Source organism: Pelmatolapia mariae, linkage group LG3_W, assembly GCF_036321145.2.
Source record: "Pelmatolapia mariae isolate MD_Pm_ZW linkage group LG3_W, Pm_UMD_F_2, whole genome shotgun sequence".
Classification (NCBI taxonomy): domain Eukaryota; kingdom Metazoa; phylum Chordata; class Actinopteri; order Cichliformes; family Cichlidae; genus Pelmatolapia; species Pelmatolapia mariae.
In genome coordinates, this window is record NC_086229.1 from 63,292,800 (window position 1) to 63,309,985 (window position 17,186).

Genomic DNA, 17,186 nt, shown 5'->3' on the forward strand with positions numbered 1-17,186 from the left:
ATAGCGCCTTTCAGGGCGCCCAAGGACACTGTACAATGAATAAAAACACAAAAACTGGAAATACACACAGAAATAAGAATAACAGATAAAAGTTACAGAGGTTTAGACATAAGCAATTTTAAACAGATGAGTTTTGGTGTGACTAACATGAAACAGTCTAATGATTCTCCTCTGTCTCTGTCAGACCTACAGATCTTCAATCTCTGTTTTGATTTAATGTGTATTGTAATGATGCATACTGAATCTGAATATCTTGATTTTCACTGTAACAAGTACAGTGAAATTAGGTGCAGTCAAATTTAAATATAATTACAAAACAAGAATAAAAAGCAGCAGAACACAGTGAGTCAGTAATAATAAATAAATAAATAGAATGTTATTGCACATAAACCCTATAGCACAGAATATCACAGCATCTCATCTATCCATCAATACTGTATAAACAAACTGGACCTAAAATCCTGCACAAAAAATGAACGACTATTAGATTTTGCAAATGCAAATTCCATGTATTTTTAAATAAATTATACAGAAATGTGACTTTTGTGGAGAATCATGTGATACAAGTGGGCATCACGGTTTGTTGTGGTAAATAGTTTGAATTCTTCACGTGAAATGGAGATGCAGTGAGGTTGAGTCTTCTTTACATGTCATTTTAATCGTTCATGTGAAATGTAAGTGCTGCTGTGTCCCTCAACTCCAGAGTGCTAAAATAAAAAGTTGGACTCAGGATCAGTAAAAATCAATCAAGAAGACTGCAGTGTTAATCTTTGTCTCTGTGGCAGGGTGTGGTTTGTGGCTCAGCTGCAGGGGTCGGAGGAAGTCTGGCTGTCAAAGCTAATCCATTATGCTAACCATGCTTTTCCTATTTTAGTAGCTGCTGGGGCCTGACAAAGGAGTGAGAGTTGAACAACAGGACAGAGCTGTGTGTGGTACAGAACTAAACTGAAGTGTGCAGCTGGAAATCTGCTAAAAGCAAACTGGTTAAAACACTTTGTAAAGAAACAAGCACTCATCGTTCAGTACTGTGTGTGTGAAAGCTGTGTGCTTAATATCACAGTCTTGTTTGATTAATTTCTGACCACTCACTGTGATGTTATCAAGATGCAAATCAATGTTATCATCACTGACTGTACTGAATAACCTGAATAATTTATTTTTTATTGTTGGAAGTTAATCAGTGACAACATTCCATCACTTTCACATTTGGCCACAGTGGTTGTTTCAGCTGAAGATATAGATGTATAAAAATTAAATCCTCCAAATAATTTTCCATTAAAAAGAATCTTCTAGTGTTTGCAATACCTCAGCAACATTTCTGACAAAAATAACTGACATGTAATGTTTAGAATAAATAACTGGAATAGTGTAATAAGAGCAATGATGTTTTCTAGTAAGAGTAATTTTAGGAACTAAACTATTGATCTACACTGATTCATAATGTTAATCACACTTGGACTCACCGAGCCTTTCTGCAGTTTACCACAGCTGGAAGCAGGCTCCATCGTCCATCCCGTGATGTGTTGTACATCTGTAGATCAAACTCCTCCATAACGTTCTCTGACATCATCAACATATGTGCCAAAGCTGTGCACTCGATTTCGGAGAGTTTCTTCTCTGACATGTTCTGTGACTTTTGAAACTCTTGGATCTCCTGATGTACTAAGACATCATCCATCTCCCTAAGACAGTAGAGAATGTTTATGCATCTTTCAGGACACTTGCCTTTACTTCTAATCTTCTTCAGGTTGTTGATGACTCTCTGGATGATTTCTGTACTGCTCTCTGTCTGACCAAGCAGACTTCCTAAGAGTCTCTGGTTGGATTTCATAGAGAGGCCATGAAGGAAGCGAACAAACAGTTCCAGGTGGCTATTCGGAACTTTCAAGGATTCTTCCATGGCTCTGCTCAGAAAATCTTCCAGAGATGAGATACCTTCTGAAGATATCTTATTTTCGTTGTCTTCCTCAGTAAAGAAGTCCTGCAGCACCTCTGTCTTCCTGTTGGTGTAACAGTGGAACATGTAGACTGCAGCCAGAAACTCCTGAATGCTCAGATGAACAAAGCAGTAAACTGGTTTCTGGAAGATCACACACTCTCTTTTGAATATCTCTGTACAAACTCCTGAGTACACCGAGGCCTCTGTGACATCCAGACCACACTGCTCCAAGTCTTCTTGGTAGAACAGGATATTCTTTTTCTGCAGATGTTCAAATGCCAGCCTCCCCAGCTTCAGAAGAACTTCACTGTCAGTTCTGGTGAGCTGCTGCCAACTCAGCTCTTGCCCCTCATGGTACTTGTGATTTTTCTTTATCTGAACCAGCAGGAAGTGTGAGTACATGTCAGTCAGGGTCTTGGGCAGCTCTGCTCTCTCCTCTGTAGTCAACATGTGCTCCAGAACTGTAGCAGTGATCCAGCAGTAGACTGGGATCCCACACATAATGTAAAGGCTCCTGGATGTCTTCAAGTGGGAGATGATTCTGCTCGACAGCTCTTTATTTCTGAATCTCTTCCTGAAGTACTCCTCCTTCTGAGGGTCAGTGAAGCCTCGTACTTCTGTCATCCTGTCAACACATTTAGGAGGAATCTGACTGACTGCTGCAGGTCGGGAAGTTATCCAGATGAGAGCAGAGGGAAGCAGATTCCCCTCGATGAGATTTGTCAGCAGCTGGCTGACTGATGACTTCTGTGTGACATCAGACACAAGCTTCATGTTGGTGAAATCCAATGAAAGTCTGCTTTCATCTAGGCCATCAAAGATGAACAAAAGATTACACACAGTGAGCTGCTCTGCTGTGACGCTCTGTAATGTTGGATAGAAAACATGGATCAGCTCCAGGAGACTGTACTGCTCGTCTCTGACCAAGTTCAGCTCCCTGAATGAAAGCAGAACCACCGCACTGATGTGTTGGTTTTCTAAGCCCTCTGCCCAGTCCAGAGTGAACTTCTGCACCAAGAAGGTTTTTCCAACGCCAGCAACGCCATATGTCAGAACCACTTTCATGGGTCTTTGTTTATCAGGCAAGGTTTTAAAGATGTCCTGGCAGCTGATTGGTGTTTCACGAAGGGTCTTCTTACAAGCGCTTTCCACCTGCCTCACCTCGTGTTGGAAGTGTACAGCTTCACTCTGCTCCTCTGTGATGTAGAGCTCAGTGTAGATCAATCTGAGGAGGGCTCCAACTCCTGTTTTTTGAGTTCCTTCAATCACATGATCATACCTTGTCCTCAGAGTGACCTTTAATGCATCAAAAACTTTTTCTAGATCAGTATCTGTTGAAAGAATAGAAAACAATGAAGCAAGAGAGCAAGAAATCTGAAGTTTTTTGGGGTTTTTTTGCACAGATGCTCTTACTGGCTGTCTGCTGATAAGTTCTGGTTCCAGACTTGACTCCACATTGGGGACAGAAGTCTGTTGATGAATTGTTCAGGACATCCTGACACCACACACAGCAGGACACCGGCTTCTCCACAAAGAAATTCCTCTTTTTCTCTCTGTGGACACAAACAAAAAATTATTCTGACCAAAGAAAAGCAGTAAAACATTTGTAGACATCCTGCAAACATTTGTTTCTGTGGTAGGTTTATAGTAGTGGGCATTCAGTTACTGTTTTTTTCCCTTCAGTATTTTTCACTTATGGTGTTTTTTTTTGTTTGTTTTGTTTGTTTTGCCTTTTCGTGTATAAAGCTGTGCATTTATTCTTAATCGAAGCAAAACAGCTTTTATGTGGGTGGCTGTTTGGTCTACTGAAATAAGGAGATTGGCCTCAGGGTTTAGCCTAGCTTCCAAGAATGTTCTCTTGACTTTCAGAAAACCGGTTATTCCAAAATCTGTATTTTGTGCCTTATGATCCAGGTTCATAACTGAATACTCAATGATAGTCTCTATAAAACCTGCAGCCTCTCATCCAACATCACACACCTATGCCTTAGCCTTTAGCTTCACCTCCTCTGCTCTCTAGTTCATCTCTTAAACCTTTTTGTCTGCTGGACTCAACATTTCCCTCTCAATTTGCTCAGATTAATTCTCCATTTTCTGGAATCTTATGAGTTCAGCTATGGTTCCCACACTGCTCAGAAGAGCTAGCAACCCTCCTGGTTCCCACGTGTTTGGTCACACACACTCTCCAATCTGCTCTTGTTTTGCTTCCTCTTCTTGAAGCAGTACCAGGGCTCGCAAAATCGTTAGCCCGACGTTCCGGGGCTAGCGATTTTTCCAGTCGGGCTACCAAAATCCATGTCAGCCCTGCCCGTCGGTCTATCATAGGAATGAAAGATATGTCAATGCTTTTGCATTCTTTCGCAAATGTAGCTGAGTAATTATGTCACCGGCATCGATGAGCCACTGTCAATATGTGACACATTGAAATCGCATTTGAATTTGCACTTGTTTTTTGCTTTCACTTTCACTTTACGATCGCGCGAACTGTGTATAGAGAGCGGCAGCACTGATTGGTAAGTCACAGATTAATTGTGCACCAATTCCTCTGGCATCGTCTTATCAATCGTTAGCTTACTATCAAACATGACAAGTGAAATCTCCTGCAGCAAGCTTAAACATGTGATAGAGGTTGATTGTGCAGAGAATTGCTGATCGTTATGTAAATATGTGTGTAAGAGCAGATGGATTGACGCAGGTATTTTAGTTCTGCAGAGCCAAACAAGACAGGTCAGGGTGAAGAAGGTACAGCCAAAGAAAAGCCTACCACAAAACGGAAAAGTTATGACAAATCGGACTATGAGGCAAAAGCAAAGCGCAGCTTTTTTGGTTTCATGCACAAAAGAATTTATGTGGCTGGAATATGACGAGCTAAACAACATCATGTTCTGCCAGGTGTGTTGTAAGTTTCCCTCAATTTCTGAGTCGACAAGCGCCTTTGTTACTGGGACCAGTCATTTTAAGAAATAAAAGAAAGAAAGAAAAGAGCAGTGCAGATACTGAAGGACCCGTTCCATCCTGGCAACAAACTGTTACAATTTCTGCAATCCGGTATAAGGTCCCGCATCATCCGGGCAAGGACAGAGAGACCCAAGAGGAGCTACTATCCCCAAGCCATCCAGGCCCTAGACCATAACATCACAGATCGCCTCATGTGTGTTATGTGCAGTTTTGCTTCCTCTGTCTTGCAGAGTCTGATTAGAGCTGGAGCCATGTTTCGCTCCTGTTTCTTGTTCCCTGGTTATTCTATGTGTATTTAAGCCCTCTGTTTATTTCTATTTGTTGTTGTGTTCTCCCTTGGGCCTGTGTGTTTTTCTTGGGGTAAAAAAAATAAATAACATAACATAAATAAATAACAATTACTGTATGACTGGGGATCCAGGTTCCTGACTGAAGACTGGAGGATGATCTCTGGACATGTCACTGTTCATGGACACAGAGCTGGATCCTGGAAACTCTGCTCGGTGTTTGTGTTGTTGACGTCTTTAAACACAAACATAGAATGAAGCACAGATTATTCTTTTGTTGTTGATCATTCAGCTGCTTCTCTCTCTGTGTCAGATTTATGAGGCTATGGAACTCTCTTACAACCACTGTCATTAATGTAGGACAAACTTTTGGCAGGTTAATCTTTTTTAAATCACTTTTGAATCCTTAACTAATATTTTTGACTTTGGATTTCCATTTAGATTTTTCTGTTATATACACAAATAATCTTTCCCTCATCAGTATTCAGTAATGCTAACATCAGTTAACAGCACAAGGAGTCACAGGATGCTTGTTAACCAACTTGCCATGATTACAGGGATTTATCAGTGTAGCTGTGAGCACATTCACATAAAAGCAGTTGGTGGCATCAAACCATCCACTCACAAATAACTGCACTGGTAGTACAACAGTTATTTTATAAAGAAACATAAAACTTCAAAACTTTATGAAAACAAATATTAGGAGGTCAAACTCATAATATAGACTGAAAGTAACAAAGCTGTGTCAGAGGTCATGTTACTAAACTTTATTGTATCCACTCACCATTTTCATATTGTTTATAATAGAGACAGTCTCTTAATTACTACAGAACGTCATAGGAAAACATTTCAATGGGTTAAACACAAGTCAATGACCCTTGCAGAGCCCTTTTAAGTAATGTGAAAGACTCAAAAAAACAAAACCATCTGCCCTCAGTTGAGAGCAGAATCAGTCTCTTACTGTGTGTCTGAGGGTGCAGGTTCATGACTGAAGACTGGAGGATAATCTCTGGACATGTCACTGTTCATGGAAATAGCGCAGGATCCTGGAAACGCTGCTCTGTGTTTGTGTTGTTGACGTCTGCAAACACAAACAATGAATCAAGAACAGATTATTCTTCTGCATGTGCCTGTTGTTGGTCGTTGAGCTGCTTCTGTCTCTGTGTCACATTTAGGAGACTGAAAAACTCAATTTTCTCTCTACTACTATAATTTCTATAGGACAGGCTGTCACCAGGGTAATTGTTTTTAACTCACTTTCAGATCTTCATTTAATATTTCAGAGATTTCCACTTAGATTTTTCTGTTATATATGCAAGTAATTTTCCCTCATCAATATTCAATCATCTTAACATCAGTTACCAGGATAAGGAGACACAGCTTGTATTATGTTCCTTAATAAAATCCAATACAAAACTCAATGGAAAACAAATATCAGGAAGTCAAACACATAATACAGACTGAAATACATAATGCAGCTGTGTCAGTGGCTGTTTGAGGAAAATCACTTGATAAGAATGTTTTACTGCTTTAAGAGCTTTTTTTCCAGAAAGACTTTACTATGTTACTAAAGTTTGTCCTTTCCTTTTGCCATTTTCACATTGTTTATAACAGACACAGTTTCTTACTTTTTGCCTGATGCTCCAAGTTCATGACTGAAGACTGGATGATAATCTTTGAATTTGTCACTGTTCATGGACATAGAGCTGGATCCTTGAAACGCTGCTCTGTTCGCCTCCAAAACACTCATCTTTAGGCTTCCTGGGAGAGAAACAAGGAACGCTGACTGTGAGCACGGCAGAAAAAAAACATAACTTACAGAACAGGAAATACAGCTCACCACCACACACGCACGCACACACACACACACACACACACACCATAAAAATGTCCAGACTTTTTGTTCCACATTGAGAAACATTAATATGATATTTTCCAGTAAGAAATCTTTTCCTATTATTATGACACCCCATAAATGCTCAGTAACACTCACCTTGTTTTCACTCATCTACTTCATGACTGTACAAACTGAACTTACAGTGCTTTGTCTTCTCCTCACCTCAGCATAGAAGCTCCTCCCCTCTCCACAGGAACTTGTATGACTACATTCCCAGTGTGCCAACCATAGACGGTCACAGATGCAAGAGAGATATCCTTGCTTGAAAACAACATATATGAATGTAAATGTATTTTAAATATAGACTAGACCTGCTACACACTATTAATTAATCTTTAATTAATTAATTAATCCTTAATTCCCTTCTAGCATCTAATAACAACAACATTCATCTCAAGGCAATTTATATTGTTAGGTAAAGACCCTTCAATAATAAAAGGGAAAAAAATAACAAAATAAAGCTCACAAAAAAATAATAGCAAGACAAACTAATTTGAGCAAAGGAAGGTAGGAAGGAAACTCTCCCTTTTAACAGGAAAAAACCTCCAGCAGTAATAAGGCCTTTGCACATAGGATAGAACATTCCAGAATTTTCCATGTGCTGCACATTAACAACTCCCCACTGTGTCAAAGCAAAGCAAAAGCGTGCCAGTAAAGAGTACTTGCCTATTCTGTGCATTCTGTGACGTACCTTTGTGTAACCAGTAGAAACACAGCCATGCTAAATTTAGCCACACAATGAACAAAATAATGAAAACATGGAAAAGTTGATTCTGTGCATATCCAAGTCCAGTGAGTTTTATGACTAAAGTTTAAATGCAAATAGGGAGCATTGGAAGAAAGTAGTGTCGTGGAAATGACAGACACTGCACTAGTAGGGATAGTTTCAAAGCTTTATGGATGACAGAGTCAAAGGCAAATAGCAAATGTGTCACGCCATGCTGGCTCTTTAGGCAGACTGTTCCTTAAGCCATGGGGTTTTTTTGTGTGTGCAGAGATACAGTAAATTCTTTCTTATATGTATGTATATAATATATTCTTTCTGATATGAGTGTTGGCTATAAAGAGGATAATGAAAGAGAGCCCTTATGAAACAGAACATACGTTTTTTACTGAACCAAAAGCTGCTGAACTGCATTCCAGTCATGCTAGGACATGTTCACTGAGTGTGGGCAGAGATTTTTATTTTATTTTCATTTTTAAATTCTGCCCATTCTGGCAGCTTTTGCAATCAGAATTGTGATCTGAATACACTGTTGTGCCAAACACATTATGCTTTTCAAAGATCAGCTCTATAAACTCAATATAGGCTCATCTTGTTTACCTGCTTATTTCTTCATTTCAATTTATTTTTTTTTCAGTTATGTGGTATGTGGTATACAGTATGACAATGACTAAGGCAGGAGAGACAGAAGAGGGGATAGGGCCATAGGGGAAGATGTAATAAAAGGATAGAGTACAAATAGAAATGCACAATATATCACCAACTGTCGCACCTGCAAGAAACATAAACATACACCACCTACACAAAAAGTCAGCAATGCATCTTCTTGTGCTGTGTGTGATAGAGAGTGTGTGTCTTTGTCTTTGTTCTTACGGCCAAGACGGAGCACGAGGAAGAGGACTCTAGTAAGGAAGCTCCTGTGGTCCTGGGCTCACAGATGACTTGGAGTTCAGGGCGAAGAAGAGAGCCAATGGTGTGACGGATAAGGGTTGGTGCAGCTGTTAAAAGGAGGAAGATGTGCCAGGTGAAGGGGGTGCCTTCACCTGAGCCTGCCAGTTACCCTCTGTCAGACGCCTCTAGAGACTCTGTTTGTTGTAAACAGCCAGAGTGTTAGTAGTGACAAGTGCATTGGCTGTTTGCCTACTCATTGCTCCCAGCTTTGTCGCTGCCAGTTTTATGTTTTGTGTTTGCCACTGTTAATAAAGTTCGAACCTCAGACACTGACCGAGGCAGTCTCTCATGTTTTCTCCTTTTGTCCCTGAGCTGGGCAGTAACAGCCCTGAAAATGCACTTGAGGGTAGGAAGCAAAGAGGCGATGGTTTCGTCTCTTTGATTGTAAATTTTTGATGTTTGCAAAATAGATAAAAAACAATATAGAATTAAACAAAAACCACACACACACACATTATGTTTAATAATGTACAACACAATTCAAGCTTGTAAATATTCTTGTGCTGTTCCAATTAGCCAAAGGTGAGTTTTGCTTTAATATCTTATTGTTATTTTTATGTATAATACATGGCTTAAAGTACACTACAAATCTTTTGTTTTGCCTTTTTTTGTAAGCAGAGCTTCAGCTTCAAACAGACCACGACATGATTCACTACGAAGAACATGAGACTAAGAACATTTTATGATCTGTTCACTTGATCATGAGCTCAGTTTTAACTGGCTGCAGTATGCAAAACTGTGACCTTACGAACTGTTGTTAGATAACTTCAGAAAATAATTACATCCCAGCTGTACAATGCAGGCAACATTAGTGCGCTCCAATGGCATATAATACATATTAGAGTGGTACAAACTCTAGCTCACCTAACAGTGGATTCATGCTTCTGTATCAACAGTGCAGATGTGTTGTAACTGCAAACATTTCTGTCACACACCATAACTTACGTTTCCTTTCTTTGAAATGCAATTACAAATTACTTTGACACATTCAGCAATACAAGCACTGTGTATGCGCATAAATGTTGACAACAAGGTCGACCTGTTATTTAGAGACCTGAGATTGAAAGGGATTGAATTCTCTCCATGTTAATTCTCATTACAGGCTAAAAGGGTTTAAATCCAGACTTTTCTGTTTAAAATGATAAAGAGTGCTATGACAGAGTTTAGAGCTTTGCTACTAATAAATCATCTTGTATTCTTAATCAAAATTAAATCAAAGTCTGAGTGTAATGAATGATGACTGAGAAATACAAATACAGTTAATGTAATGAAATTGTTCTAATACCTGATCTTCTAGCAAATCTAATAGTTTTGTGTGCGAGCATGTGTGTGTGTGTGTGTGTGTGTGTGTGTGTGTGTGTGTCTGCTTATGTGCTGTCATTGTTTGTACAGGCAGGGAATTCAACCATGGCACAGAGCCCAGATCTTGTCTACTTGAGTACTTGGTGAGAATGACTAAGCAAATATTCACAATATGTCTAAATTTAACATCTATGATTTAATAAAAGAAATTATACTGAGTGTGTTGTGATTAGCAAACAGAGTTATGAAGAAAAAAGTGAGAAAAGTATTTAAATAAATTAAAAACAGATCATGGATCAAATGGATGTTGTGTGAGATTGAGCTAATTATCAATCTAATTAAATTTAAATAGCATAAATGGAATTACACATGATTTAAAGTATATTCATTTGTGGCTTGAAATTCATATGTCAGTATGGTTTTTATTTAATGTTAATATTCTTTTGTTTTGTAAGGTTTGGTGCCATCTTGTGGTCAGAGTTGGTACTTGGGAAGCTTCTTATGCAAAGCAGGTAAAGTACAAGTGTGCACTTAGAAGTGAAACCTTGGCCCACGTATACCTGTAAGATTTCCTGGTGTATTATAATCATACTGTTTGATTTGTGGTACATGCATACTGTAAGAATACTGAGTTACTAGTTCAGCTGTGTGGCTATGAATCGTTTGTATATCCACTGCTATTGAATATATTTTAGCATGTGTTTGCTCACTTGTTATGTAAATGAATAATACTAGTTCACTAAATGTTATGTTTGATTTAGGCTAATTTTATATTTATATTGGTGCTGTTTGCAATTATTTATGCTCAGTGGACGAGAAGAAAATGATCTGTGTTGTTTGTGTTTGTTTAGTTTTACAAAAAAGAGAAAAGGAGAGACCATGGATAGGAAAATGGATAACAGATACGATGTATAGAAAATTCAAAGTAACGTGTCATTGTAAACTGGAGATGCAGACCAAAGTAAAGAAGAATCTGAGTTTAATAGCATTCTCATCATTCTCGTTACTGTCTGTCTAACTGGATAATCTAAGTCAAGTCTACATCTAATAAGAACAAAATAGTTGATACTGTATGTGATTAAATTACTTATAAGTCATGTTAAAGTGTACATGTAATGAAGTGATTTTAGGACTTGTGAATGTGAAAATAAAACAGGAAGTTACAAGCACACTGTAACTTGCGCAAGGACCTGAACTTCACAGGGAGATACAAACAACCCAGAAAACTAGACACAAGAAGACAGGGAACACAGACGGAGGAATCAAAACAGAAAGCCTACTGGACCAAAACTGGGGACAGAATATTAAATAAACCTAAATAAAAAGTCAAAACACAAATACTGGGTCACAGACCCAGGACAATGACACAGATCCAATTTAAGCAGCCACAAAGTAGCTCTGGGGCAAAACAGTGCTACAAATAGCACTGCTATGCTCCTACAGAGATGCTGTTTGGTTACATTTAACAGGTAAATGTAACTTGCCCACACAGAAACGAGGAGGCAGGCTACGAAGATACATATGTTGTAAAATGCAAGAGTTTGCAGACTAAAAAGCCAGCACATGTAGCAGCATTTTTTAATGTTACAGTTACAGAAAAAATATTTTAAAATATCTTCATTGATTTAACCAAAACGCTGGAATTTTAGCTTTTTGAACTGTGGCGTCTACCAGTTTGTTTTCCTACTAGTAGCTGGTCAACTCTGGGCTATAATACTGAAGATGATATTGATGTTTAGAAAGCTGAAAAAAGGATGAATAATTTCTCAATGCATTTATGCATGTTTTAATGTAAACTTCTATTAATGACAAACACATCTTCTCTATTTCTTCTTTTGATCTACCTTCTTGTGAAGAGAGGCTACTGGCACTTTCAAGAAACCTTTGAGTCAAACAATTAGGCAAGAAGAAATGTCAGACTGTAACCAGACACCACCTTTAAATAGGCTATAATGTAATCATTCTTCTTTTTTGCAGAATCCATTACGATCTGTACGTCTACATCTGCACTGGTAGGGTGACGAACCGTCATCTTTTCCCGGACATGTCCTCTTTTCACGTTCTGTCCGGGGCGTCCAGGTGGATTTTCGAGACTAATGAAAATGTCAGGGTTTTTTCAAGTAACTTGACCAACACTGGTCCAGGCACTGGTAATTTTTCTTAGACAGATCAGGCCTTATTTCTGTACCCTTACTTAATTCCCGAGGTTTTTAACTGCACAGAGAAGGCACCGTGCAACCCTTGTGGTGTCCTCGGGTCAAAAATGGTCCCTAGGTGAACGGCAAACAAGTATATGGGAATCCCGAAGACACAAATTTCCTTATGACTGGGTCAAGTGTCTTCTTTTTTTGGAAATCAAAATATTGTCACCCTACCATATAGCATGAAATGGAATTAAAAAAAAAAAAAAGTGAAATGTGCTTATTTATTTGTTCGAGTGTTTAGTAGTTTTGTTTTGTCTCAATATGTGGGACAAACACATCTTGTTGTTCATATTTTCTTTTGATCGACTTCTCTGTAAAGAGAGGTGACTGGCACCTTTAAGAAACCTTTGGGTCAATCACAATTAGGCATGAAAAAAACTGACTTTAACCATATGTATATGTTTTATTTAATTCTTGTGGAATTGGTCTGTCTATCTATTGCAGTTTCAGTAAACAACAACTGAAATTTGTAATCATTCCACAGGGTGGTGCTGCAACACAAAGCAATGCAGTAGTAACCGCCGCTTTTACAATAGTTCACAGACAGTGAAGCAGTTTTTGCGTTCTTTACATGACTGCATATTTTGTTGTGTCATGAATAGCAATAATCTGCAGAATCATTCTGGCTTTGGAATATTTAATTGTCCTCAAAGGATTATTAAAGTTTCATTCTATTCTATTGTATTCCCTCAGCTCTCATGCTGAAATGAACAGACTGAAATAAACAGACTGAAATAAAGCTTACACACCTACACAGAGATATTTAACATTAAGTCTGTTTGCTCTGTTGGTTTCACCCAAGTCCAGGGTGAAAACAATCTGCTGAGAGTCCAGAATGCCTCATTACTGCAAAATGTTCATTTTACAGAAAATGTTCATGTTTACATTTGACATAATGCCACATTTCAGCAAACTCCCATGCTAACAATAAGACTAAAATGACAAAATGTTGAACAAGCTAAGCGGTGTGAACAGGGTGTTACTTTTTACGGCACCATGCTTCTTTAACTAACTATCTGTCTTTTCTCAGTTGTGCACATATTAACATTCAACACATTTTTGAACTGTAATATAACACCACACTGACAAACACACTGCTGTAGCGCTAATGCAACACCACTAGCACAATAATGTGCACTCTGAAATTACTACAACGCTTCATAGCAAAGTAATAAAGCAGGACCTGCCTAAGCAAAGCCTGGCCTTTTCAAGACCAGCTGGAGAGCAGCCACTGTAAAAGTAAAAGTAACATACAACTCAGGAGATTCAATAGAGGCACAAAATAAGTGATCAGTAGTGCAAATAACATATTCCAACACTTGTTCCAGAGCTTGGTGACTCTTTCAGATCAAAGGAGAGTCACTTGGTCCTCTAGTTTGCATCTCTGCATTTGGAGTGCACAGCATTCTTACTGTGGTCTCCTCAGTGCATCCTTGCATGTGAAATGAATGCAATGAAACCTGTTTTACAAGATTCTGCTCTGCAACAAATCAAAACTGAGGAAGATGTAAGGTACCGGGAAAAAATGCCGCTTAGGTGAATGAACTGAATGTCGCAGAGCTTAGGAATGTGATTACGTCAGTACAGACACATCCACTAGAGACATAAGAGTCATCCAGCATGGAAAGACACTGTCTTTGTCTGTCTTCGTACACTCTGCAACAGATTCAAGAAGTCTGGGCAGAATCAGTCTTTGACTTCAAGGATTACTCTGCAGGCATCACTGCGTGCCTCAACCTGTGAAAGATTGAAAAAGATTTGTCTTGAAAAGATTGTTGCATATGCTTCATGGACACAGTCATGTTTACTATGTTTTTATCCACATATTGACAAGATTTTTTTCCGCAATAAATAAGAATACTAAAAACAATAAAAAACAACATAACAACAATAATAATAATAATCTTTAAATAACCTTTAATTTTCTACATTAATTAATCCAGCTAAAATATCTGAATATTACTCACCACAGCACAGAATCTAAAGCAAAGAACTCACTCTGTTGGAAGGACAAGACAAAGAAAGGGTATGACCAAAATTATTTGTTACATCTTTATATTATGACAGTGAGAAAAGAAACAATAGTGTCTCTGTATATGTGAGCGTTTGCTCTGCAGATTTGATATCAATGTTTAGGTTTTTTTGTCACACTGACAAACAGAATCTAAAGAAATATGTTTCGTTTCTCACTAGCGGAGTGAACTAACCTTAAAGTCTCCAGTCTACAGTGTGGGCTCTCCAGGTAATCACACAGCTGTTTCATTCCCGAATCCTGCAGATTGTTTCCTATTATATCCAAGTGTTTTAGATAAGGGGGGTTGGACTTCAGAGCATTGACCAGAGCAGCACAGTTTTCCTCTGACAAACTGCAATTCTCAAATCTGAATAAAGAATAGTACATGTAATGCAAACAGATGTTTTCATGTTTCAAATGTGAAGCTCAGCATTACTATGTCCAAATCGATTAGTTTTTCTCTAAAATGAAGACAGGATCATCATTTCTGTCGTAAGTAAACCAAGTGAACATCCAGTAACGATACAGGCTATTACAAACTGTACAGATTATTGCCAAATGCAACAGCATTCAGTTGGACCTCCAGATAATGGAAACCAAACAGTCACTCTATAAAAGCATGCAACAACCAAGAAGAGCCACCTCACAGGATAACGCAGCTGTACATCTGCACCTAAAGGATAAAGGTCACACTTTCAAGGATGCCCATGTTCACATATTGGGCAGAAAAGTCAGGTGATTTAAAAGAGGTGTACAAAACGCCACTGCGAGCAACCATTATTGAACGGAGATGGTGGCTTACCACACCAGCTATTAACCACCTGTTTAGACTCTCTTTAAATCCTCACAGCAAGAGCCTCTGTGTGTTTACATTTAAACTGGAGATTGAAACACTTGTTTTCAGTAAATAATAATTTTACACTTATTAATTCCATCTTTATTTTACTTCAGCTTTTAACAGAATTTATTATAGCAGTGATTGTAAGAAGTATCTTTACAGATAAAGCTGCAGAGATTTTGTTCTGAGGTTTTGGAGAGTTTGTCTTTGTGTTTAATACCATGTAATTGAAAAGTGTAGCTGTTGCCTGCTTCAGCTTATAGAAACCAAGATGATGTTGGTACATATGGACTTGCTTTTAGTATCTGTTTTTTTTTCCTATGGTCTATTCTTCATGTAAAAACTCATCTTAAAAATGTCAGCATCTGAAAAGTGTCTCACACCAGCAGCCTGCATGTTATCAGTTAGCTGCTCTAAACTCTGGTCTTTGTCTCACCCACGCTGCCCCCCTCATATTTCAGCTGTTAAACTTAAGACACCAGACTAGACCTGAGCCTGGTTAATCATTGGTGCAATGTTGGGCTGAAGATTATTAGATTACTGTAACTGTGTGCAGGATTTTCCAAAAATATAAGTGCTGTATTTGTGGGAATTAATTAAAATATATATTGTTGATACATTAAGTGACAATGACGCACTGAAATCCAAAACCCGGAAGGATGAAGCTGAGGTATCATATTAAAAACAAAAAAAAAAATTTTTTTAAATTGCATCGGTACATCCACATCCTCTGTCTTACAGCAGTGGAGTTGGTTTATAAGGATTTCACTTCACCGTTCAAACTACTGAAAGACCTTCAGAAACAACAACAAATTCAGTTAACTGACCTGAGTGTCTCCAGTCTACAGTTTGGATGCCCCACACTAGCAAACAGTGTCTCTGCTGAATCCTGCAGGTTGATTGAACTCAGGTGCAGCTCTGTGAGATAGGAGGGGCTGGACTTCAGAGCTGAGGTCAGAGTGTTACAGTGCTTCTCTGAGATCAAGACATCATGAAGTCTGTGTTGACACATATTAGAAAACATACTATTACTAACTTCATGCTCTTGATGAAAAAACAACTTTCTCTTTAAAATCAGTGGTTCAACTGCTCTGCTTTTTTCACATAAAACATTAATTCTCATAGCCTCTGTCAGACCCACAAATTATAATTTTTCTTTTGATTTAATGTGAAGACAAAATAGAGGGATTGAGTTCTTTTTAGACTACCCTGCACTTTTGGCACAATTTGAAATGGAGAGCCAGTAAGGGTGCATCTTTCTGTTAAAAAAGTTGGACTCCAAAGGAATGAAATGCTTCATTGCTCATTTCAACACACCCTGCAGTTTTAATCTTTGTGTCATATTATCAGTAGTTTATGGAAGCTCATTGTGATGTTGTGAATTTTTAAGTAAATATTGTTGTAACTCACTGAAATGTCCTTTCTGCTGCTGAGACTAAATCACTTTGACAAAATTGTGTGTTATCCCTTCAACTTTACATGTCACCACTGTAACTGATTCAGGTGAAACAGCAGAAATACAAAAAATTAAATAATCAAAACATTTTTTTTTGTTTAAAAAACATTTACTGGTTTTAAATAGCTCAAAACCATTTAATAATAATGTATACTTTATTGATCCCCGTGGGGAAATTCCTCTCTGCACTTAACCCATTCACTCAGTGAAGCAGTGGGCAGCCATTGGGCTCCCAGGGAGCAGTGTGTAGGGACGGTGCCTTGCTCAGCAGTACCTCAGGGTAGCTGTTCAGGGAAATCGAACCCCCGATCTTCTGATCATGGGGCCAACACTCTACCAACTGAGCTATCGTTTGTGACCAAGTTAAATTGACATGTAATGTTTCCTTTACTTATAACAGTGTAAGAAGAACAAACAGTATTTTTTAGTAAGAACTAAACTATTCGTCTACAATTATTTACAATGTTAATCACACTTGGACTCACCGAGCCTTTCTGCAGTTCTTCACAGCTGAAAGCAGTCTCTGTCGTCCTTCCAGTGATGTGTTGTACTTTTCCAGATTCAACACATCCATAACCTCCTGTGACATGAGCAACATATATACCAGAGCTGAGCA

The 17,186-nt window shown here is 38.4% G+C and overlaps 1 protein-coding gene across 1 annotated transcript in view; it reads right to left on the reverse strand.

Moving 5' to 3' along the window:
* LOC134623853 (GTPase IMAP family member 8-like) overlaps positions 1 to 17,186 on the reverse strand; it is a 520,463-nt gene that overhangs the window by 459,223 nt on the left and 44,054 nt on the right. Inside the window, exon 3 of the mRNA XM_065470216.1 lies at positions 14,178 to 14,187. Within this exon, the coding sequence (XP_065326288.1) occupies positions 14,178 to 14,187 (10 nt within the window). The remainder of the gene's footprint in view (positions 1 to 14,177; positions 14,188 to 17,186) is intronic.